The sequence below is a fragment of the Triturus cristatus genome, chromosome 2_1 (genome assembly GCF_964204655.1).
Source record: "Triturus cristatus chromosome 2_1, aTriCri1.1, whole genome shotgun sequence".
Lineage (NCBI taxonomy): Eukaryota > Metazoa > Chordata > Amphibia > Caudata > Salamandridae > Triturus > Triturus cristatus.
In genome coordinates, this window is record NC_140581.1 from 292,622,105 (window position 1) to 292,647,054 (window position 24,950).

At 43.8% G+C, this 24,950-nt stretch overlaps 1 protein-coding gene across 5 annotated transcripts in view; it reads right to left on the bottom strand.

The window, feature by feature from the left end:
- DAB2 (DAB adaptor protein 2) overlaps window positions 1-24,950 on the bottom strand; it is a 269,293-nt gene that overhangs the window by 147,770 nt on the left and 96,573 nt on the right. For all 5 annotated transcript variants that reach the window (XM_085631150.1, XM_085631147.1, XM_085631152.1 and 2 more), the window contains exon 2: window positions 14,541-14,742. In XM_085631150.1, the coding sequence (XP_085487276.1) occupies window positions 14,541-14,640 (100 nt within the window). In that variant the 5' untranslated portion in view covers window positions 14,641-14,742. The remainder of the gene's footprint in view (window positions 1-14,540; window positions 14,743-24,950) is intronic.

Genomic DNA, 24,950 nt, shown 5'->3' on the forward strand with positions numbered 1-24,950 from the left:
GCAAAAAAATAATTTTTTATCAATTAAAACAACCTCCTTAACCAGTTTCTGATCGATCCTCAACACAGAGACTGCAATAATTTAAAATATGGACATGCTCTGCATTCTAGAAAAAGGTGAAATATAGCTATTTATCTTTGTTAAACTGTCACTTACATTTGACAGGGTCAACTATGCCATATCCTGAAAACCTTAGAATATCAAATGGGAATCAATGACATAGTCCTCAAGTGGTGTGATCTTTTCTCAGCAATGGCTCTCAGCATGTAAAACTGTCAAATGTTCAAGCCTATCCCACCTCCAAGGGGTTCCTAAGGATCTATACACTCTTCAGTATGTACAGGGAGCCCCTCTACTCTCCTAGGAGACACTCCAACATCTGTTTCTACCTTTATGATTATGACACTCAGTTGACCTGATAGTCACTTCGCTAGCTGACATTTTTGACCTGGCAAATGCCATAAAATTCCTTTCATCATTGATGTTAAATTATTATCTCAAGAACCCTCTGAAAATGGAGTTCCTTGTTATCTTTCCTTCAAATTTCTCCACTATAGTTCAGACTTAGCTGGATGCTACGAACCTGTTGGATTGCAAGCCTTCCATTGTAAACAAATTGTTTATATATATTGAGGTTTTTACCGAGGGTTTCAACCTTGATAAAACCCCCAATATGCATGCCAACATCGACACACTATCTAACAAAGCACACTAGCTAATCAAGGTGTTATGAAGAAAGAAGTATCTCATCCACATAGATGACTTCATTCCTCATAGATGACTTCAAAACCATGGTGCACATGCTAGTACTCAAGTAAAGTCAAGTCAAGAAAAGCTTTATTTCAAATGCATTTTTTACAATCATAAAAGCACAGATAAAATACAAAGATTACACAAAAATTTACAACAGAATTTAGAAACAATATCCATCAAAAAAGTACATCTGAACAATGTCGGTCCCTAAATCACAATACTCTTCCTTTGACGAAGGACTTGCTTTAAAAAACATGGATATCCTCAAGGCTACATGTTCATTTTCTAAAAGCTGGAGCTTGATAAAAGCTGGATGACATTGCCTCAGCCCCCAGATTTTTAAAAGTGGAACTATTCAGGCCTTTCTTGACTCTATTTAAAATTTACAAAATAAGACTAGGTGAGATGAAGATTGAGCCAATTGGTTATCACAAGGACATAATTGTAATTCACTTGCCCAATCATTCATTTTTGGGAAAGAGACAAATCTATGGATGGTCCCCAATCTAAATCTGATTAATAGCAGCCTATCAAAACCGCTGGGTACAAATATTAAATATGGCTGCAGACTAGAAGTACTAAGGACCATCTGATGTTGCTGGACACTTGGCTTCGTGATTTCCCCACATAATCTTAACATATCCAGGAATTGAAGGGCATCCTTTCTTAGGCTTTTTCTGGTAATCAACGTGAGCGAGTTCGGGTTGGTAAAATATTCCGGATGGCCAAACTCTTTCATAAACTCTTTTACAAACTTGACCCATGGAATTTTTTGCGCCCCTTCCAGCCTCAGACTATCCTGTAAAATCTCCCTATTTAGTTTGGTCTCCTCTTTTGACCAGATCCTATGCCAAAAAAGAATTGGCTCTAATTTTATGAGGTCGGATATGTATGGGAGGGCCAGCTCAGCATGACAGACATAAGTGGAGGTACTGGTGGAAGCTGACAAGATATATCTTAAAAATGTGTTCTCCACTAGTTGAATTGGGTGTGTGTCAGAAAAACCCTAGACCCCCACTCCATATATAACAGTCGAAACACATTTGGCTTTGTATATTTGCAAGAGTTCTCTTGGGGGTTTCCTACCCAGTTTATTTGAGAAACTGGCAAGAGCAGTTGTTGTTCTAATAAATGCCAGTTTTCTTGCTGAGACCGCTTGGGCCCAAGTGTCATTCTGGCTAAACAGAATCCCTAGATATGAAAAACTGTTAGTTGGGGCTATTAGATGTATATCCACATACATATCCCTACATTTCTGGTTCCCACGTCTGCATATCATTATAAAAGTCTTTGAGGTGTTAATACTAAGACCAAGGTCCTTCATAAAGTTAAAAAAATTATTTAAAACCTTCTGGAGACCGATCTGCGTGCGGGACATTATGACAGCGTCGTCCGCATATAAAAGAGCTGGTATGGGGCGGTTGCCTATTTGGGGGAAATCTTTAGCATCCTTAAGAAGAGCCTGCCCTAGCCCATTAATATAACGTTAAAAAAGAAGGGGGCTAGGACACAACCTTGTCGAACCCCCCTCCTAATAGGGAAGGAGGCAGTGCGCTCTCCCCCCAGGCCAAAGCGCACTTGTGACTTTGCTCCACTGGAGAGGTGCGTAAGAAAATAAATTATATTTTTATCAACCCCTATGGTTTCTAAAATCTCCCAAAGTTTAGCATGCCTCACACAATCAAAAGCTGCCGTGAGGTCGACAAAAGCTAAAAACAATCTACCCTTTTTTTCCCTAATATACTTCCCCACAAAAATAGCTAGGTTTAAGCTCTGCTCTACAGTACCTAGTCCTGCATGGAATTCATATTGAATATCTGATAACCTTTGATTATCCTCTGCCCAAACCTGTAGGCGTTCCACAATAATTCGTCCAACAACTTTGGCCAGGGAATCCAACAATGAGATGGGCCTGTAACAGGCGGGATCCTGGCGATCCCCTTTTTTAAATATGGGGACAATAGTGGATTCCACCCAGGTTGATGGAAAAGAGGCCTGACAACTAGCATTTATTATTTGTGTAATAATGGGGGCCCATAGAGTAGTGTTGGACTTATATAAGTCCACAGGGATCCCATCTGGCCCGAGGCTTTGCCACCTGAGCTTGATGAAAGTGCTCTATATACTTCATCTATCTAATCTAATCCAGGGTATAATTAGAAGATCCATGGATATCACTATCTTGACCATTAGAGATTACTTGCCCGTTGTATATCTTAGAGAAGTGTTCAATCCATTGGTCCTCGCTTATGGCTATTTCAGTAGCTGGATCCCCACCCGATGGTCTTTTTAGCGCTTTCCAGAAAGCAGCGCTATCTTTCATTTGTGAGGTTATGGTAAGCGACTCCCACGCTTCTTTTCTTAAAACATTCTTTCTTTCTGTAAGGGCCACTTTATAATCTATTCTAGCCTGCCTGATCTTGATGGTGATCCTTGGGGTATTATGCAGCTCATGTTTCAGAGAGGAGTATGCTCGGGAGCACTTTGAGTCAAACCACCTCTGGGGACCAGACTTTTTTCCACCTTGTTTGAGTAACACATCCCTTACCACACCTGCTATTACTTGAAAAGAGGATAGGATGTTTTCAGAAGATGCTGATTCATTCAGGCAAGTATCAAACGCTAGTCTACACTTAGTAATCAGCTGTTTGTTTAACACATCGGGGTCCACCATATTCCAGCGAAGGGTGTACCCATTAACTTTGTAAATTTTTACATTGGCTAGAACCAGATTACAGCCTCTTCATCCCTCCCCTGTCTATTAGTGGGGAATAGTGCCAAAATGCGTAGTGAGGAAATGATCACTCAGGGGGTTGCCATCAACTGTAAAAGAAAGCAGTCTGGATGCATATGTATTTGATAGCAATATATAGTCTATTGTGGAACAAAGGCCTCTACCATGAAAGGTCTGCGTAATAGGGGCAGGTCTAGTTCATAATTCATTAGCAAAGCCTAGATCCAGGTTAAACACCAGTTCATTGAACAGCTCCTCTGTACTTGAGTGGCAGAAGTGAGTATTACTTATGCCTTCTTCCACATTAAAACCACATATTGTATCATCCTCATGAGGGCACAATGCACAGTTAAAATCACCAAGCAATATGAGCATCTTATATTTAACATTTTCATTACACAAGGTTTTCAATTCATTGCACAAATTCCTAACCACAATAGAAAAACTATCTGGTGGAATATTATTATAAAGGTTAACCCGTACCGTACAATGAGAAGCATTTGAATACAAAATGAGCAATTAATAATATGGAGACTCAAGGCAAGGCTCAATCTTAGTAAGGTTTAACTTATTATATATATATGTACAGAGCCCACCTTTAGCTCTACCGTGTAGGCCCCCTATAGCATGGGTATTAAATGTTTTAAAACCATTTATGTGTATTGAATCCGTCAGCCACGTTTCCTGAAAACATAGAATATCATGTTTTAATATGAATTCAGGCCATTGAGGGTTACTAATCTTGGAACGTAGTCCTGATATGTTCCAGGATACAAGGCTACAACCAGGGCTCACATTAGTATAGGGGAGACTGGCTAACACCAGGTCATGAGAATTACTGTCTCCATGACAGGGCTGCGACTGGACTGTAATTTTAGGATTAAATAATTCAAGGGGAGGGGCCTGATCCCGGGGAATAAAACCAATATCCTGGGCATCCTCCGCTAAGATCTGAAGATTTAATAAATCAGGAGGAGGGGTCTGAGCCCGAGGTGCAAACCCATTGACCTGGACTTCCTCTTCTGTACGGGCCAAAAATGGCATAGACTTGTCCTGCCCTGTTGTAATTTGGGATCTATTTTCTTGTTTTAACAGCCTGTCTCCAGAATACCCAACTTGCTTATCTAAGGATCTTAGGCAGTGACTCTGAGAAGCCAGTCAATCAGTGTCTTCCAGTGTGATCAAAATATCAAAATGGTTACTTGTTGTGGCTGCATACTTTAATTGGTTGCCCTGAGTAGATCTCTCTTCCTCAGCAGTATACCATAGATATCTAGGTGGTGGGTAGAAATGCCCCAAGGGTAGTATGGCTATCTTGTGTGGTCTAACGGGCCTATTGCCAGCCCTGTCTAATATTGACTGTACCAAACCTAGGGTCCTGAATGACAACACAACGCAGGCCCCTGGTAGTCACTTTCTGGACTGTCCAACCCAGCCTATTCTTCGCGCTATCTTGAATTCTGAGAACAGGAGCTTTTTATTAATCCCAGTCCTTGCACTGAGAAAATGAAGGGATTTGTTCCTCAGTGATGACCAATGCTCATTATTACTGGATGACACGATGGGGGCATTCGTCAGCACCACAGTGTACGGGTTTATTTCTGGAGGTAGGTGTAAATTTGTAGCTGGATTATAATGGACCCTTTGATCAGAAGACTGTCCCCTCAAAGTGGTTGAAGGCTGGCCTCTCTCAAATTGAATATGGTTGTCCCTACCAACAGTATCCCCATTTGAACCCTGCATGGACACACATGTCCCCGGTTCGCGCCACCCGGGATAAATGGGGGCTTGACGTTATTCTTAGCCGCATTACTAATTTCAGGAGCAGAGTTACAGAACCTTAAGGGAAAGCCAGGATTGAAATTGGCCAGACCCTTGTTAATTTCAAGACTCTCCAATTGATTATTTATAGAGGTAACTTCGCTCCTACTCCGACAATTGTCTAAGGGTGTTAAAGAGGTATTCGGCATACATTTTTCAAAATTAGCTAACCTAGCTTCAATTTGGGTTAGTTTTTGCACTATTGGGTCTAATAGTGCTGATAGCATTAGCTCTAGTTTACCCAGAAGGTCTTCTTTTGCCAGGATATGTGATGTTTCCATGGCGGCCCCCTCTTTTGATGCCGGGATCGTCCCCTGATTGGGCTCACTATCAGATGGACAGACTTTACGGCCTGAGTATTTTGGCAAATGCTGACTTTGTTTATAAGTGCCCTGCCCCTTCCTTTTCTTAGATGGTGGTGCAAGAGTATGCCTGTGAGCTATTTTATCCTTCTGGCCCCTGGTGGTGACGGGTGGTATGTGTGATTTGTCAGTGATCTCCGGGACCATTGTAACTTCAGAGTCCGAGAACAAAGAATATGGTGTGCTAGAATGTGAAGGAGTTTCTTCATTATTAGAGGGTAACAGAGTAAAGGGGGCATTTTGATTAAGCAAACTTTGGGGGTCTAGGAATAGTCTCCACTCAGTACGTTCAATCTCATGTATAAGAGCAGATTCAGCCCTCAAAAGAAAAGCATCCAATGTCCTAACAACCCCCTACCCTGCTACAGTCTTAGGCCTACTCATACTGGAGGCCCGCCTGCAAAGTCCCAGATCAACCAGTATAATTTTGTATCACAGCAACTTGGTGACAAGAACAGCCAGGAAATATCCGATGTCAACGATCAATAGTGTGGCCCTGCCTGACCTCCTTTGGTCTCTGACAGGCTCGGACGGGCCATCCCTTGGCCCGGGTGCGTCCCATGCAGCGGTAGCCCTGGGCTGTTCTTATGCACCTCCAGGCGTAAAAGGATGACAGTAGCGCCTCCTGGCGCTAAGCCTTGTGGGAGATGGAGTCCTCACCACGACATGTGGCGTGAGCTCAGTCCAGCGTGTCTTGGCCCCCAACACGAGGAAGGTGCAGCGTGCCTTGGCCTCCAACACGAGGAAAGTGCGGCGTGCCTTGGACTCTGAGGAGAAAAGTGCTGAGTGCAGAAAGGGCGTAGTACTCTCTATATAAGACTACAGCGTTTACATCCTGGAGGGCATCTTAAAAACACTTCCATAACAACAGGCCTCAACACTGCTGCTTGTCTGCTAACAGGCACTAGAATATCCAATCATATCACTGCAATATTGTTACAGCTCAATTGGCTACCCATAGAGATGTGATACATGTTCAAATTGACTTGAATTGTATACAAGTCTCTAAATGAGGGAACTACCAACTATCTAGCTGAGAAACTGACCATTTTAGGTGGTCCATGAGTCCTAAGAAGTGCAGACCCTCTCTGTCCTTAAACAGTCTGCAAGAAAGCAAAAATTCTAAATGCAGCTTGTTTAACCAGCTGACCCAGAATCTGTAACTCCCCTGGATTTTCCATTTATCTGCACAGGAAGTGAGATCAGTGGATTTCCAATCATCCATCTGCACATGGAGGGACATCACTCGATTTCCCACTACCCAGCTGCACAGAAAGAGATATCACTGGATTTTCCGGGTGGCTGCAGCAGGGACGCTTGCAGTAGGTGTGTGTAGTGGGTGCACCAAAGGCAAGCCCTTCTGTGCCCATCTGTGCCTACACTGCACTGAGCATACTCCTCGCCCCTCCTTCCGCTACCCCCCAGAGACCTTCATTGCCCTCACCCTTGCTGTTGCACCCCATGCTGATGTCTCACAGCACCACACAACGAGGGAGCACTCTCCTACACTTTGGCAGAAAGATAGTTCTTGATCCAGAAAGAACCCTTTTTAATATTTGGTGTAAATGTGTTCTGTAGCTTTTGCGATAGTAAAGGAAAACCAAATTTGCAAATATAAGGATGTGAAGGCTCCGCAAACCTTTTCAATCTCGTGCTGAGATCTCAACAAGGAAGCGTTGGCAGCCATCTTGGGACTTGGCTTCAGCCGAGTCCCACAAAAATTGGTTTTTTTTTAAAAGGAATAGGGGGCAGGGTAGGCATACCCTGACCCTTTAGCTCTTTTTGGGGGTCCCAGAGTGACCCCGCCAGAGCAAAAAAGCATTAAAAAAAATGTTTGCTGAAAATCATCATGGATCCACAACTCTGGCAAAAACATTTTTTAAAAAGCTACCAGGTGGGCCAGATCAGAGGGCCATGCCCAAATATGTTAAAATGAAAGAAGGGGGGCACCACTCCATAAGGATTTCCATGCCCCAAGGACCAACACCTCACTGGGGCTCAATAGAAAGTAATCAGGGAGGCCTCATGGACCCCCCCGGTGCCCCGCAGATCACCACCTCCCGAGGCTAAATAGTTAGTAATGGGGGCTCCTCGCAGACACACACGGACCCTCCCTGGGGCCAAAATAAAAATTTTAAACTGGGAGGGGGCCGTGTGGCCTCCATTTCGGGCCATACACGGCGCCAGGGACCACCACCTCCTTGGGGCCCGTCCATGAACTACGTCATGAGTTATGTAATATGTGAGGTATAAGCAGTGCATTGCAGGGGTGTAAGTTATAATTAGCTCAGGTAACTATAACTGCTGAATCTCACTGGTTTTGTACGAGTGAAATCTGTGCCTAACTAGAACGTTTGTTTTTTTCTGTGAATTTCCAAGGGTTTTAAAAAAAATTCTTAACTATAGCATCCCTGTAACCTTTGATAAATATATATATAGTTGTTTATTTCTGCTGAATAAACAACTGCTTTAAAAGCCTTCTGGTGTCCGCGGCTGCTGTGAGTCTACGAGGTAACAGCGTGTGTGTGGTGTTTTGAGGCTCCCCCTCGCAGGAGTTGGCCTAACAGCTAGGGCGGTCGACCACAAATCTGGGGAACTGGGTTCGAGTCTCGGCAATGACGCTGAACATCCTGTGATTCTGGGCAAATCATGTCATCTCCCCGTGCCTAATAAAAAAAAAAAAATGAATGTGTCCTCATGTAATGCAACTGGTGCTATGTAAAGCGCTCTGATACCCGATTCGGGTCAAGTTCGTGCTATATAAAACTCTCTGTAAAATAAAAAATAAAAAAATAAAAAATATATATATATATTCAAAACTCAACCTGAAATGTTATCGATATATACTGTCTCATATATGTATCTACATATATATATATATATATATATATATATTCTCACGAAAATGGAGGCACGGCACTCCTCTTGATGGTACGATCTTATTTATTTAAGTCGTGTCTATCTCCTACGCGTTTCGAACCATAGTTCCTGATCACGGTAGTGTATTAACTTGGTCCTTTTTCAATTTTTACTTTTATATACTTCCAATACTGGTGCATTGTGGGTTATGTAGTAGATATTTTAGCCACATTATATATAACTTTATTCACCAGTTGGCTCGATTGGTTCTGGCATGGCCGGTGGCTGAGATGTCATATTGCAAGGGGTATGATCAGTATTACACCCATTATGCGCTCATCATTTAAATAAGAGCAGCGTATAGATGAATTCTTGGCTAAGCCTCGAATTAAAGTGACCCATACTGCATATTTAAGCAGTCGATCTCCCTGGAGCGTAATTTATGGACTGAGTGTCCTATATTATTGTAGCGGGCTGAGTGCCCTTACCCCTTGCTGTGGCATCCGTATACACAGGACAGCCAGAAAGAAAAACATGCAGCAACACATTTATTCGATTGTTGTTAATTAGTGGGCTCCACCCATTTGCAAATTTTCAAATCATTCAATGTCTATCCAATCTCATTTGGATGTTGCCTCATTTACAACATGAGATTTTATCAAGTGCAGTGATTTTATAATTGTTCCAACATATAGTTTGTTACATTTTGAAGAGTTGTATGCGAGGAGCAATGTTATAACAATTGAATTCCATCAAATCAAAACCATTTCTTATCAGTTACAATTATAGCCTTGTCTCCTGCATTCTTTGTTCTTTCAGTCTATAAATGAACGTACATTTCCTCATCTCCATTCAAACCCAGAGGATATTTGGTTTTGAATCTCATTATCATCCGAGATTCCAATCTTCGTAGCTTCTGAATACTATTCCCTCCTCGTTCATTTGGGGGGACTGACACCAATCCTGAATATTTTATGTCCAACCAGGTTTTCCCACTATGGGTGGACATATGTTTCGCAATAGCATATGTGTTATCCATATTTTGAATTGCACGTGTGTGTTCCAGGATACACTTTTTTAGGGGGCATATCATGCTTCCTATGTATTGCTTTCCACAGAAGCATTGGAGCATGTACACCACAAATGTCGAATCACATGGTATAGTTTCTTTTATTTCAAACACTTTTCTGGTGGGGTCTATTGTGTTCCTCAGATTTTTGCCAATTTTACAGGCCTTACATGTTGAACATTTTGTGAAGCCTTTGGATCTTAGCTGTAACCATGACTCTGTATTTTTGGCTTCAAAGTGGCTCCTCACCAGATGGTCTGATAGATTCGGTGCTCTTCTGAATGATATCAAAGGTCGATCTCCTATTAATTTGCCTATTTCAGGATCTTTATTTAATACATTCCAATATTTAGTTACTTATTTTTGTATTTTGTAGCTTTCTTTACTGTAGGTAAGTATCAATCGTGGCTGACTTTCATCGGATTTTGTTGTTTCATTACTGTTTCCTATGCTGTGTTTTATACTTTTTTCTTCTTTCACTTTTCTTTCTTTATCTTTCTTGCTCACCAGTGTGTCTGCTCTGGTTTTCTGTCTCGCTTTGGTTTCCCCACGCTTGATGTCTGTATATTTGTATCCACGTTGTAGGAAGCGTGTTTTAGTTTCTTCGAATTTCCTTTCCATTTCTTGTTCTTCCGAGCAGTTTCTTTTCCTCCGTAGCAGTTCTCCATACGGTGTGCTTTTTTTGAGTGACTGTGGATGAAAACTTGATCCGTGAAGCAGACTATTGGTAGCTGTCTTCTTTCTATGCACTGTTGTGTGCATCTGATTTTCTTTGATATAGATCTTGGTAACAAGAAATTCAATCTCTTTTGGACTTAGGTTGTATGTGAATTTCAGACCAACATCATTATTGTTCAGCTCCGTGAAGAAGGCTTGGAATTCTATTTCAGTCCCCTTCCACAGCAGGAACAGATGGTCTATAAAACGCAGCCAAAGGGCTACGTTCATCATGTGATGATCGTTTTCTTCTCACCAAGCTATGTTCCTCTCCCACCACCCCATCATGAGATTCGCATAGCTTGGAGAGAAGGAAACTCCCATTGCAGTACCACAACATTGTGCATATATCTTCCTATTAAATAAGAAGATATTGTTGTGTAAGCACATGCTTATCATATCAATCAGCATTTTGGAATGCTCCAGTGCATTCATTGGTCTCTGCCTTAGAAAATATTGAATGGCATTCACTCCCTTCTCGTGGTCGATTGAGGTGTACAGTGACACCACATCGATCGTCACCAGGAAGTAGGTTGGTTGCCATTGAGTATCCATTAAGATACGTAGAAAGTCTCCAGTGTCTTTTATGTAGGAGCTGAGTGTTTTCACAATAGGTGCTGAAAAGAAGTCCACGTAAGTTGACAAGTTCTCATACAGGCTTCCACAGCTCGAGATAATTGGGCGTCCTGGTGGTTTATTTAGTGTTTTATGCACTTTTGGAAGAAAGTAAATAGTTGGCATAACTGGATTCTCCACCAACAGGAAATCCTTCTCATCTTCCGTTAATAGACCCTTTTCTTGCCATATGATTAGTTTCTTATTCAGGTCTAATATTAATTAATTGGTGGGATTCTTGGATAGAATTTTGTAGTTTTTTGCTTCATCAAGTTGTCGCATCGCTTCTTCTATATAGTGTTGTTTATCCAGCACCACAATATTTTCGCCTTTATCGGCCGGTTTTATTTCAATCTCATTATTGTTTTTTAATGTTTGCATGGCCATGCGTTCAGTTCTTGTTAGATTTTCTCGTTTGTTATTTTTTGAAACATTTTGCATCGTCTCTAAATCTCCCAATACCATATATATATATTAATATGACAGTACATTATTTATAAAACTTCAGGTTGAGTTTTGATTATTTGTAATAATCGCTCAGGTTTGTATTTAATGTTCTTAAAGTCTCTATCTACAGAACATAACACACAATCTGAAGGCAGATTCCTTTAATACATGTAGTATCTTTTATGGAAGCATTCTGAATTCCTCAGCAGAGGGTGTTATCTTTCTTGCATTGATTTTTTATGCTTTTAATTTGCTTCAAATTACATATGTTTCGCAGATAAACCATAGCTGTCAGTTTCTCTGCTTGTAAATTAAGCCAATTTGTTGCTGTTACTGATGTAGCAGCCACTGAGTGTGAGCAGGTCTGAGTCCAGCCTGAAGGGGACTCTCTAAGCAAATGATGTAATTTCTCTATGATGGTTGGAACAGCACTTAGTCACTTTGCAAACAAATTACAGACATGAAGAGCGGGCCAGGTCTGACACATGGGTAGCTGTACATAATGTCAGCTTTTTCTATGCAACATTGTGCTGGGTACACAACCTTAATCCGTGGTAGAAAAGTGTCCAAACCAATTAATAATTTTTGAGCCATTGGAAGATTTTTTTGGATAGTTACATACGCGTTCATTCAAAAGATTTGGCCATGGAAATCTCTGCACTGACGTAATAGGTATTTGCACAGTGCCTTAAGTTGTCAAATGAGATTTTAGTAAATGGCCAGTTAGAGAGGATATAATGGAGATTCGTGAAAATAAAGTCACAACATTACACAATGAGGTAATGGGAAACTTGAAAATAGTATTATACTTTTCAGATCTCCCTATTGTTGCCAAAACATCAAATTCACTCTGCCTGACTTTTCATTCAACATCACTCACTCACAACTTGACTTGCGGTACTTCAGTTACACATATCTTACACCCAAACACCCATACAACCCAGACTTAAGTGGAGCCAAAACAAGATTGAAGTACAGTAATATTAAAAGCATGGTAATGGTGGAGCAGGTAGAGCAAAATATTGTATACCTTCTCTATTTGCATGATAAAATACTAATGCTAGTATGGCAAATAATTCTAATGATTAACTGTGGTACGCATATTAACTGTAGAATGTGTTGGTATAGAAATTGTATGATTTATGCTGCTTTTGTAATGGTTCCCATTCCTGGTGTTGCGGAATGGTGAGTATTATTGCTTTAAATGTTGCTATAAGCTAGGAAATTACTAATACATATTGGGATTAGTGTGGGTTTAAACATTAGAATCTTCATTTCCGTATATTAACTACTTTTTATGTTTGTTTTGCTTAAGTTGGCATTCGGGCCTACTAGTCTACTGCGCCGACGCGGATGGCTCTGAAGATCTCCAGGCGACCTTCCATTTGGGCACTGTGTTCCTCGTCAAGGATAGGAACGTGGAGGATTGCCAGAACTCAGCTAGTGTGAATGACAGAAAAGACAATGACAACCTGTACTCAGAGGTCTACATGTCGTTACTTCAGGATTTTCGCATGAGAACTATACAAACTAAAGATGACATATTCGATTCCCTGAGAACCAAGAGAACCTGGGAACAACGTTCCGTATTACAAATTTCAATGGCTTAGCCAATCAGAGTGTCTCGATTTTGGAAAATGTTGCCGATTATCTTATAATTTACAATAAAAAGGGGAACTTAGAAGACGGTAGGGGTGTGTGCGTTCCAGAAGTGCGTCCCGAATATGTGTTGGTGGCTGCTGATCGATTTGCTTGCACGATTGCCTGGTCCTTTTGATCTTTGGGATTGTGTCATGCTGAGCGAAAATAACTTTTCCCGGACTTATTTCGGTATTAGCCTGCATTCGATTGGACAATTTCACCCGAAGGGATTTGATTTATGCAGGGCGAACAGGGTTTGGGAAATGGTCATCGATATCAAGATTAAGGTAAATATAATTGTCATGATAAATTGTGCAAAATAATGAAATTGAAGACCCTGTGTTGATTAAAATGCCGATTATGCAAATGAAAACAAATTAATTAGATAAACTAAATCATTGATTAAGAAAATGAGTTTGTGATTCTTTTAATAAGGTATTGATTGAAGGTTCCGAAGCTTTAAATGTGGTTTTAGCTGGTTCTAAATCACAATCAACCAATCCAACTAATCATTGATTAAGAAAATGAGTTTGTGATTCTTTTAATAAGGTATTGATTGAAGGTTCTGAAGCTTTAAATGTGGTTTTAGCTGGTTCTAAATCACCATCAACCAATCCAACTAATTGGTCCGTCGACCAAGTGGTGGAGTGCCTTGAGGATAAAGTTAGGATTCTATAGGTATTGATGTATATAATAATGTAAAGATTTTTCCTCCTATAGGGAATAAGGTACCGCCACATGTCCAGTGTTTCTTTCCCCTTGTGTGCAGATTCGGAGTGAGAAGTATGAGTGTTGGTGTTATAGGCCCCACCAATGAATGCGTGTATGAATGAGTTAGTGTGATGACGGGTCTGTGACGCAGGGAGGATATGTAAATTTGCCCTTTTACGCTGGAGCAGTAACTTCAATTACAAGCATGAATTAAGGCACCAATTTTTGCCAGATCATTAGACGCTTTAGAGAAGAAGAAAGTGAACTTGCATCAAGGCTGCCCTTTTCCTAATTTCTTTTCTCAGCTTGAAACAAGGGCCATCTAAAAGAATACCTTGCTAAATGAATTGTTCTCACTCCAGCAGCACTGGACCACTTTTTTGAAAGGTATGCATTCCTGATCCATCTAACTATCCACGTCAATTCAACATCTATCCAAAGAGATACAAACAGTTTTACCCAAATGCCCAGTGATGATACAGTAGGTGTGAGGTTTCGTTGAAAAACTCTTGCTAAAATTTTAAATACACATCATAAGTATATGACAATATCAGCGCTAATCATTGATTCAGTATTGTTTTCCATTAGAGGTTGGGACTCTTTTTCATGAAAGTAATAAAACCTCCAAAAAATTTGATTTTATAAAACATGTTTGAATTTTGCCTTTGTGGCACCTTATACAATCTTCTTTGTGAATACATATGGTAAGTTATCTGGGTCCTATGAATGTCTTACATGGAAATGTGCATTAGGAATTGGCAATGAAACAATAAGAGGCCTTTCTTAAGATACACCAAATTTTTTTACATACCTTTCTTCTTCTCCCTTTTGAGCGTTGCCTTGGCAGCTGTTGTTGGTGTAGCTGCTACATCAGGTTGAGTGTTGATGTTAGTCTCTACTTCTGTGGACATGATGGGAGGCCAGCCTCACAACTCCAGAAACATTCAAAACTCTTGCAATGATCTCCAAGATCTTTCCAAACGATGATCCTCAACAAACCGGCATAATCAGACCTGCAAGAAGATAAACAAAATGCACATACATTATGAATGCAAACAATGACTGCCATTGACCTATTAACCTCGGCACTGACATTCCCAGTTGAGCTAATCAGCATACTCATATCTATGAACTCATCATTCACATATTTATCACTTTTCTGGTTGGAGTTTCTGCTGTGGCTTCAACCTTTTCTCCCTTCCCACCACGTAACAGGGTAGAATAATGCATTCTGTGTGTTTTCTTATGGCCTCTATGCTGATGATAAACACATGTTCTTCAGTTTTTTATGATAGACCCCTTGTCTTCAATCTAAGGCTCCTGAATACCGTACAGCAATTCACCACTGGAGGACAATTCATCGCCAAAAAAAGTGCTTTAACACCCCATCAGGGGTAACAAGTGCTATATATCCCTCCACTAGCCTTCTGAATACAAATAACTGACTAACCAATCCACCACTCAAATTACTTTCATATTTCACTATACTAACACTAATCCTTTATGGATTACAGAGCAGCGTGCTACTCGCCGAAAAAATGCTTCGACGCCTCATCTGGGGTACTAAGCGCTATATAAATGCAATTACAATACAATACTCAACTCATCTACGACCAAATTGATTCATTTGGTTGGTGCATCTTCTCATTTTCTTTCCTCCTGTCATTTTGATCCCAACATCATCAGAAACCTTGCCATTTACTTCAATGCTCCTGTGTGCACAGATCCCGTTTTAACTATAGCTGTCCAAGTTTTAAAATACCAGGGACCCCATTGCACAAAGGGCGCACTTTCCCTGTTTGCACCATGGTGCACCTTAAATACAGGTGCGCCAGGCACAAACAGGGAAAGTGCGCCCTATTACATTGAATGAGCTGCCCCCAGGGCAGAACTGTCCTGGGGCAGTGCATTCAAGTGAAAAACTGACAACTTTGAAGTAGCCGCTCCATGTTTTACTGTGCAGATGGCAACCAGACTGAACTTTTAAGAGGGATTAGAGATTTCCTTGCAGGCGGGTGCAGTGAGTGACTGCACCTGCCTGCAAGGGGATGTCTGTAGGGTCCATAGGACCCCCATACTCGATCCAGAAGTCTGCCATGACCTTATTCCCCATATTCTTGTTTTATAAAGCATTTCATGTGGAAATGCTCTTGTTAATCATAATAAATCTTTTAAACAATACGCTGCTTAAAATTTGATTTTTGGTTTATTAAACAAGTAGCATTTTCTTCTATTGAACTTTTATTTGAGAACAAATCGTATGTAAAATACTAAAGACCTTTTGCAACAGTAAGAATCAGATACGCATATGAGGAAACCATTAGTGGATTGTGTGAAACAAGAAGGTTCACAAAGCAATGCATTATCAGGATTCATTTTCAAATAATTGTATTATAGGTTAGCTAGAATTAATCTCTCAGCAAGAATACAATTATTTAATACAAGATGACAAATATCTCACTCATCAGCAAAGACCTCTAGGAGCAAAGGCACAATAGCCATTTTCTGGAGGCTTCAACACGTACATCAGTCAGAGAGCAGTGAGAGTGTTGTGCTTCATTTTATCAGAAACCTATCACATTTTAACGATACATTTGTGTTTTATTTGGATTTTAGATCTCTAATGAGCTCGGTAAATTACCTAACACAGTAGACCGGAAGACAAAAACATTTACCATGAAATGCAACATACAAAGACTTGGTATTTTACTGGGCAGCACTGTTAACGTATATTAAGAATATGTTTCAAACTTTATCAAATAAAAAAATATATCTTTTGTCACCACAATAGATTGTTGCCATTTAAAATATTTTTTATAATATTCCCCAAAATATTTAAAAAAAGAATTATCATCAGTTTTCTGTTGCTGAGCAATCGTTTTCTGATATTTTACACCCATTACTCAGTGTGATGGAGAAGAGGTAATATCTCAGTGCAACTTAGTCTACCACCTGCAATGTGGAGGGAACAAAGCCAGGTGCAGCATTCATTCCAAATATCAAACAAGCAGGTGGAGGGGCTCTACAGAGAGGCACCTGATCTAACTTGGCCAACCGAGAGTTACAGGTTGTATTTGTGTGTGTGTGTGTGTGTGTGTGTGTGTGATGGATTGGGGTGGATACTTAAATATAAAGAGTATATTGGACTGGAATGCCCCTCCGCTGAAATTGTGGCAATAGCATTACTTTCTTAAACCTAATGCATGTAGCGTTGATCATCCACCATGTATTCACCCTGTTACATTTAAACAGAGCTTCCTTCATGTCCAGTTCCTTATGTGTGGATCCATCAATCGTCCAATTAATGAGTATCACGATGTGATCAAAGCAGTATTCTTATTCGACCAGAATCTCCGAATACAAGAGAGTGCCAACTCTATGAATTATGGTCAGCGAGTAATGCAATATAGCTCATTTCGCCAAACACAAAAACATCTTCATACTCTACAGCTTATTTTATGCCAGTGCTTCAAGGGAAGAAGAACATTGTACATAGCAACCATGGCCCACAATCTTTGACTCTTTCAGCAAACCCAAAGCATGTCAATTGCCAGCACACACTGTGCACTTTTAATTCATGGGCACAGGGATGAAATGTTAGTTCAGTAACATTCCACACAATGGTCACTACATCACAGTGAAACAATAACTTGATTGGTGCAAACCTTTCCGTGGCGATTCTTGATAGGTTTGATGCTCCACAAGAAGAATGGTCGAACATTTATCTGATTACAGCCATTACTTGGGAAAGTTAATGTGCTCTCAGATATTAAAATTAATTTTGACTGGAAAAACACAGGATGCAGGGTAAAAGGCCCCTGCTTTGAAGACCAACGTGATGCAAGGTGATACAATGCGCAACTGTACATTGTTTGATTGGATACATACGTTTATTTTAAAATAGAATTGCAACTTTTCATTAAAGTTCAATTCTGATGCATGATTATAATTTTTAAGGCTTTTTTCATGTGTGCACTCATTTTGCGGTCTCCGCTCCAGACAGCAAAGTAACCAATAGTTTAGATCTGCTCTCATGATTGGATGGCTCTCTTGTCTATTTCGATTCCCTGTTTCTGATTCCTCTCCATTCTTGTGTTAGTCCTGCCGCCTTAGTATATATATTTGACCCTGATTTCGCAGGGTCAAACCTACATGAGTGAATCCTTGCACTGCTGAGGAAATGGAGCTATTTTTGGTTTTGCATTTTTGTTCAGGCATTTTAACATTAGCACTCATTGGGAATGATTGTCTCCCTCTAACTCTCCATCTCCTCTTATTTCCACAGTTAGTCTCATAGTTTCCCCATTCCAATGTCTACTTATAGCTCTCTCACCCACACACTGCCCCAGCCTCAGCCAACACCATTCACAGTTGATGCTCAGTGGCTCGCTTTCTCTTTTCCATCCTATCTTCCTACACCTCCCATAATACACTCGCTGCAGACTGCCACTGGCAACAGCTGACCCAGACGGCTTTGCCAATCGTTGTACAATTGTAGCGGGTGACCATCTACGAGCATTATTGTCTGCACTTCCAAGATGGCTGCAACATAACATGTTATGTTGCCCCATATGTGTCTCAGTTATTGTAGCAGCAAAGAATGGGTTCCTGTCCTCCTTCTCAAGATGCATTAAAACACATTTTAAAACCTAGATGACAAACTGGATGGCAGTTCACTTATGCCCAGAACTGATTATTTTTTAAAGGCATTTTTTCTAAGTAAGCTTTCTGTTTTATTTCATACCAGTAGTGTGTTGAGTTAAAGTAGGCATACTTTATTGAGGAACAGTGGCCAGATCTGGTATTTCTGCCCTTTCAAATGAACCCATCAATGTTTTCTTTATTTGAACACAATTCTTCCATGAATATAATTGCACTCTAGTCAGTTTCAGACTTGCTAATGTCCGTGAAAGAGTGGGGTTTGTCAAGGATATCAACCAGGAGAGCTGCTATGCCTGGCTTTCACTTTGGGACCACTGGCATTTCTCTGCTAAGCCTGATCTCAGAAGCCACGAAGGCAGTAGCAGAAACCTAAAGGACACAGACTTTAGAGGTTGACACTCCTTCCCTTTCCCTAAATACAAGTTGATAGACTAAGGGTAGGGCAATGGGCCAAAGCAGGCATGTCACTGTAGATCCAAAGGCGTGGGATGTCACAGCCTAGCCTGCAGAAGTTTTTTTGGTTTTTTTTTTTTTAACAAACAGATGCCAAATGTGTTGCAGGACTGGATTGCTGACAATAATGTTCTATCAGAATATCTGGTGGGGTTCAGATCGGGCATTAGCACAATTGATCAGGTCTTTCGATTTTGCACCATCTATTGGAGAACCATTCTGATCAACAGGGGTCAGCTATATGTGACTTTTGTTGATTTGCGCTCAGACTTTGATTTGATCAACAGGTAAAAGCTGTGGGCTGTACTGGAAGAGTTAGGTCTCCCAGGCAATCTGCTAGCTATATTAATCCGGCTATACTCACATTATTATGCCAAGTTAGATAGGGCTAGAGGGGCCAATTGGCTGAGCGTATTAAGTTTCAGAGGGGTGTTTGGCAAGGGTGTGTCTTAGCCTCAACTCTATTTTCATTGTACATCAATGGAGTAGTGAACATCTCGATAAAGATGGCTGCGATGCTCCTAGGGTAGGAGGGCAGAGAGTTCCTGCCCCCTATTCACAAATGACACTCTCTTGTTATCAAAGTACCCACAAGGTTTGCAGCATTTGCTAAGGGAGTTCCATCTAGTCTGCCAAGAAAAGGGAATGGAACTTAATAGCTTCAAAACTAAGTTTATGATCCTTAATACAGCAAAGTCCCCCAGAGTTAAATTGAGTGTAGCTGAGGAAGAGATTGAACACAGAGAAAGTTTGAGTATGTGGGCATTAAGCTTTCCACTGGTTTATTTTGGCTTCCCTAGATGCAGAAAAGTCAACAAAGCCTAATCCATTAATCATGCAGTATAGTAAAAACTTTTAAAGCCACGCAGACTAGACACATATCTCCAGCATTCGAAATCTATAATATCAAGGCACAAGGGGCAGCCCTATATGGTGCAGAAATATGGGGTGACGCCAACTGCAGACTGCTAACAAATTCCTGTGATTCCTCCTTTCATTATCACAGAGCACTCATTTAATCCCCGTCTGCTTGGACTTAGCTCATAGGCAGATAGGTGTGAAAATATGCACTCGGCCGCTATTATATTGGCACCGATTATTAGTAAAGAACTTGTATCCTATACAGTGGGGATCCAAGATGTTTTAAAGCTGCCAGACTGTCTAAAGATTCATTGGCTACAGTTTATAAAGCCTTAGTTATCAAAACTGGGCTTTGAAAGATTTTGGCATCAGTCTGAGGATTTTCCCTTCCTAGATATATCATCAAACAATTCCTTCGGAAGTATGAGACGGAGATGATATTTTGATCATGCAAGCACAGGCTTGGTCTTGGATTTAAAGCTTTTACCCTCATTTGAGGAGTTTATAGATTCCGTCTTCCCCCCCAGCAAAAAACCTCTTCCCACAGATTAGATATGGCACCCTAAACACAAGGGTATTCTGCAAAAAAAATGGTAGAAGCTGGAGGATATCTCTGCACGTTGTCTTGTCTGCTGTGAAAAGGAAGAGTCAGTAGCCCATATATTATTCCTTTGTAGGGCCTACATGGTGCAGAGGAAAAAGTGGATGGTTCCGCTGTGCCAGAGGATCGGTTCAAGAAGATACATGGAGACACTCAGTATACTTCCTAGTGACACAGGTGTACTTGTTGTTCACTTTGTCTCTGGTTTTTGATATCTGTTTGGCTGATCAGAAGTCACAGTGAGAAAATGTTTTGTTAGTGTTGAAGTGCTGAATTCTGTATTTTATGGAAAGCTACTGGAATATTTATAATTGTTCTTATACACTAACATAATAAAGTGTTTTTATTTTATATATTATATAATGAAATATGGTTACTGAAAGCTTTTGAATCTATATTGCATTGTAATTATTGTTGTAAATACTTTTTAATACTATATGAAATTATGTGTGATTGATTTTATGTGGATTGTGTTTTTAAAGGATTTTTTGTTTTCCCAAACTAATGTGATGATGATTATGACACTACCAATACCACACTGGTGGATCAATATGCATGGGCTCTGTACACCTTCTGTACACTTCCTTTTCCAGTGTCATAAATGGACTCGTCCTTACTCAGTCTGGTCCAACAGTGAGGAGGTAGATGGTCAGGGAATCGGTATGCTGCCCTATCAGTCTTGGCCTGCTGCTCCATGTGAAGCAAAGATTCTGGTGGGTCCTCACAAATTTATCATGCATTGGCTCTCAAAAGACACGAGGGCTGATGCCGGTGGGAAGCATTCTGATGTTAGTAATGGACTGCAGGGTCAGAAATGGAGCTGGGGGGAAGTTCTGAACTTTTCTACATTCTGACTTTCCCCTCAAGCATCACTGTGTCTATTCAGGACTGCAGGAGGAGAAAGGAGGTGTAATAGACACCGATTCCATCAAATACTTCTATAAAAGATAGATGCACTCAAAGCTGTGGCTGCTATCAATGCCAGAATTTGAATGAGGCAAGATCCATGAACTCACATATTCTACTAAAACATAAGCGGGGGGCGTGGCCAAGATGGCGGGGTGAGCGGACGCTTCCTCCCGTAGCTCCTCCAGCCCGGCCGAGCTTGAGCCCTTTTCTTACGCTTTTCTCCCCCCGCTGAGGCTCAGCGTGTGAGAGGAGCGTGGCGGAGCACCTGGTGCGCACATTGTTGCCGCTTTGATTCGGATCGCTTCGGGGGAAGTCCCCCAAAAGGTCCGATCGAGTTCGAAGAGCGACGGAGGCCTGGGAGGCGGAGTGCATCGGAGTGCTGTCCGCGCGCCTCGGCTGGGCCTGGTGCTGAAAGTTGCGATCTGGAGGGAATCTGGCCCGTCGCTCGACGGAGGGTGAAGGAGCCGCGGGAGGGGACCCGACGGTGCGGGAGACTTAGGACGGGCGCTTTGGCACTCAGTCTGGTGTCGGCGACACTTCGCACTGCGGGGCCCCTGTCCCTTGACCGAAGTACGGCGGACTTTCTGATGGGGGCGGCCCGTCTGGGCCCTTGCGTGTGACAGACTGGAACCGGTGGCGGAACCTCTTTGATTGCTGTGCGTTTTGGGGGCCCCGGCGGTGTCGCCGGGCCTGGTCGTTCTGCCTTGCCCCGCCCTGCCGCCATCTTGTCCCCGAGAGATCAGTGGTGTTGGCCTTCACTGGAGCCCTTGCTGGTGGATGTATGTGATCGCCGCTGCTGCCGGGCTGACTTTCTGGGGGATGTGCTGAAGAGGAGCCCCCCACTGTAGTTTCCATTGCTGTCTCGGATGGGCACCCGCGGCTGGCGGTGACCGGACTGGACCGCCATTTTGTCACCTGTGACGCAGCGATTCTGCTTGTGGGGGGACACCCACGTCGAGCGCTTGCCAGCAGCTGGGCATCCCTAGGGCGGCTGGACCTGTGCCCGACCGCAGTGCTTGCGATGTCTGGAAGAGGCGGCTCGAAGAAGGGGGACCGCACCCTGCCGGACATGCTTGGCAGGGCCCAGCAACTGCGGGACAGAACACAGCCTTCGCCGGGGTCCTCCCGGGCCTCGGCGGATGTGACTGGGGGGGAGCCACCCGTCACGAGGACCTTTATGGAGGAACTGTTCAGCTCCCTCAGGGAGGACTTCCAGACACTGAAGCGGGAGGTGGCCAGCGAGGTCCGGGAAGTGCGCAGGGAAGTGGAGGGCCTTGGCGAGCGCGTGGAAACGGTGGAGACGGAGGCCCAGCGCCGGGAGGAGGAGATAGTCCATCTTCAACAGGACGTTCTCCGCCTCCGGGAGCAGTGTGTTGAGCTCCAGGCCCACTCTGAGGACCTTGAGAACAGATCACGGAGGAACAACATTCGAGTGCGTGGTGTGCCGACTGCAGACGAGGGGTCCGATCTGGGGGGCTACCTGCGGGACCTGTTCCGAGAGATACTGGGGGAAGCTGCGGACTTCCCCATTAGCATTGATAGGGCACATAGGGTTGGCCGGCAGCGCCAGTCATCGGCACCTCCACCGGACATTTTGGCCTTCCTGCCCGACTTCCCGCTGAAGGAACGCATCATGACTGAGGCCCGCAGGAAACAGCCCCTGACTTTCCGGGAGCGGCCGGTGGCGCTTTACCAGGACCTCTCCGCCATCACGCTGCAGAAACGCAGGTCCTTCAGGATTGCCACTGACTTTTTGCGCGAACACGAGACGCCGTACTCTTGGGGACATCCCTTCCGCCTGATCTTCCGGTGGAATGGGGTGCTACACCAGCTACGCTCCTTGCAGGACATTTGTGGAGTCCTGGGGCTTACGGCGGCGGAGGAGGAAGGAGCTACACCGTCGTGGAGGCCCTCGGAGAGACGGAGCCGGCGGAGGTCGATGAGGCGACGATCAGCGGCCAGCGCAGGGCGTCCTGATTCCCCTACCATCAGGGCGGACATGGCCAATGCTTTGAGGGCGGCGGCCAGGGACTCGGCCGGCTCCACCGGCGTGGCCTTGACGGCCTAACACTCACTCCAGGGGGAGATGCCTTTAGCTTCTTTAACTGCTGGGTACGGGGCGGGGGGGTCGGGGGGGAGCAGATGGAGGTGAGTGGCTGGACTTCCACTTCGTTCTTTTCTACGGACTTGCCCGTTTTGGGGCTTGACTGGGACAATGGGGTGTTTGAGATTGCGTTTGGCTAGTTGCCAGGGTTGTGTTTTGGGTGGGTGTGGGGGTTGTTCTGGGGTTGGGGAGGTCCCGTCCGAGGTTGTCCATGCCCACGCTTGGTCTGTTTTGGCTTGTCCCGCGCGGCTGCCCCGCGTGCCCTACCCGCTGATCCACTGCCCATTGCACGGCGTTCCCGATCCCCGAGAGGAATGTCGGCCCTAAAGGTGGTGACCCTTAATGTTCAGGGTCTGAATAACCCCGTGAAGCGCAGAGCGATCTTATCTTTGCTGGAGGGGACGCAGGCGGACATTTGCCTTTTGCAAGAGACCCACTTATTGTCCCGGGATTGCCATAGGCTGCGCTCTGCTAAGTTCCCTACCCAGTTCTTCTCCTCGGCAGCGAACAAGACGGCGGGGGTAGCCATTCTTCTAGCGAGCTCCTTTAGGGGGGAGGTTTTGTATAAGTGTGCTGAACAGAAGGGGAGGCTTCTGGCGTATCGCATGCGCTTAGGAGGCATAGCGTTTACGGTCGGCTCCGTTTATAGCCCAAACGACCACCAAGAACGTTTCCTAGACTCCGTGTTGGTGGATGTCACTGCTTCTCCCGACCGCCACGTCATTTTGGGGGGAGACCTTAATATTGTCTTCGATTCTGTGATGGACAGATCGGCGCAGCGCTTCCCGCAGACGGGGGAACTGTCCCAGGCTGTGAAGGCCCGGATTGCGGAAATGGATTTACACGACCTTTGGCGCTCCATGCACCCCACGGATAGGGACTACTTTTACTTTTCACACGCACACCGCACCTACTCACGGCTGGACTACCTTCTGGTGAGCGGACCGATGCGTGCCGCTGCCACGGCGGCGGACATCGGGGTCCTGACCCTGTCTGACCATTCACCAGTCACCAGCGTTTTCCAGTGGCCGGCGGCCTCCCCCTCTCGGGGGGTGTGGCGCCTCCGGGATACCCTTTTACACAAAAAGTCTGTAGTGCAGCGCATTGGAGAGGTCATACAGGACTACCTAACTCACAATAGCAACACCGACACTTCGCAGGCGACACAGTGGGCGGCATTGAAGGCAGTCCTCCGGGGGGAATTTATCTCTATCTCCGCAGCCGAAAATAGGGAGCGGCAACGGAAGAGGGACGAGCTGACCGTTCAGATCCGGGAGCTTGAGCAGGTCCACCGCCGCACGGGGGCGCCCAGGGTGTGGAGGCAGTTGAAGGCTGCGAGGAAGCTCCTGTCGGCACTGGATCTTGATAGGGCGGAGTATGCCGCCCTGCGCTTGAAACATGCCTTCTACACTGGGGGGGGACAAATGTGGCAAGCTCTTGGCACACCGGCTCCGGGTCACGCAGCAGCGTGGCGTCGTGAAGGAACTGGTGGGCACGGACGGGGTGGCCGTCTCCGGGGACGCAGAGGTAGCGGAATCTTTCCACGGCTTCTACGAGGCGTTGTATGCTGAGGAGCCCTCCTCGCCACGGGATGCCACAGGCTACTTGGAGTCGGTGACCCTTTCGGTGCT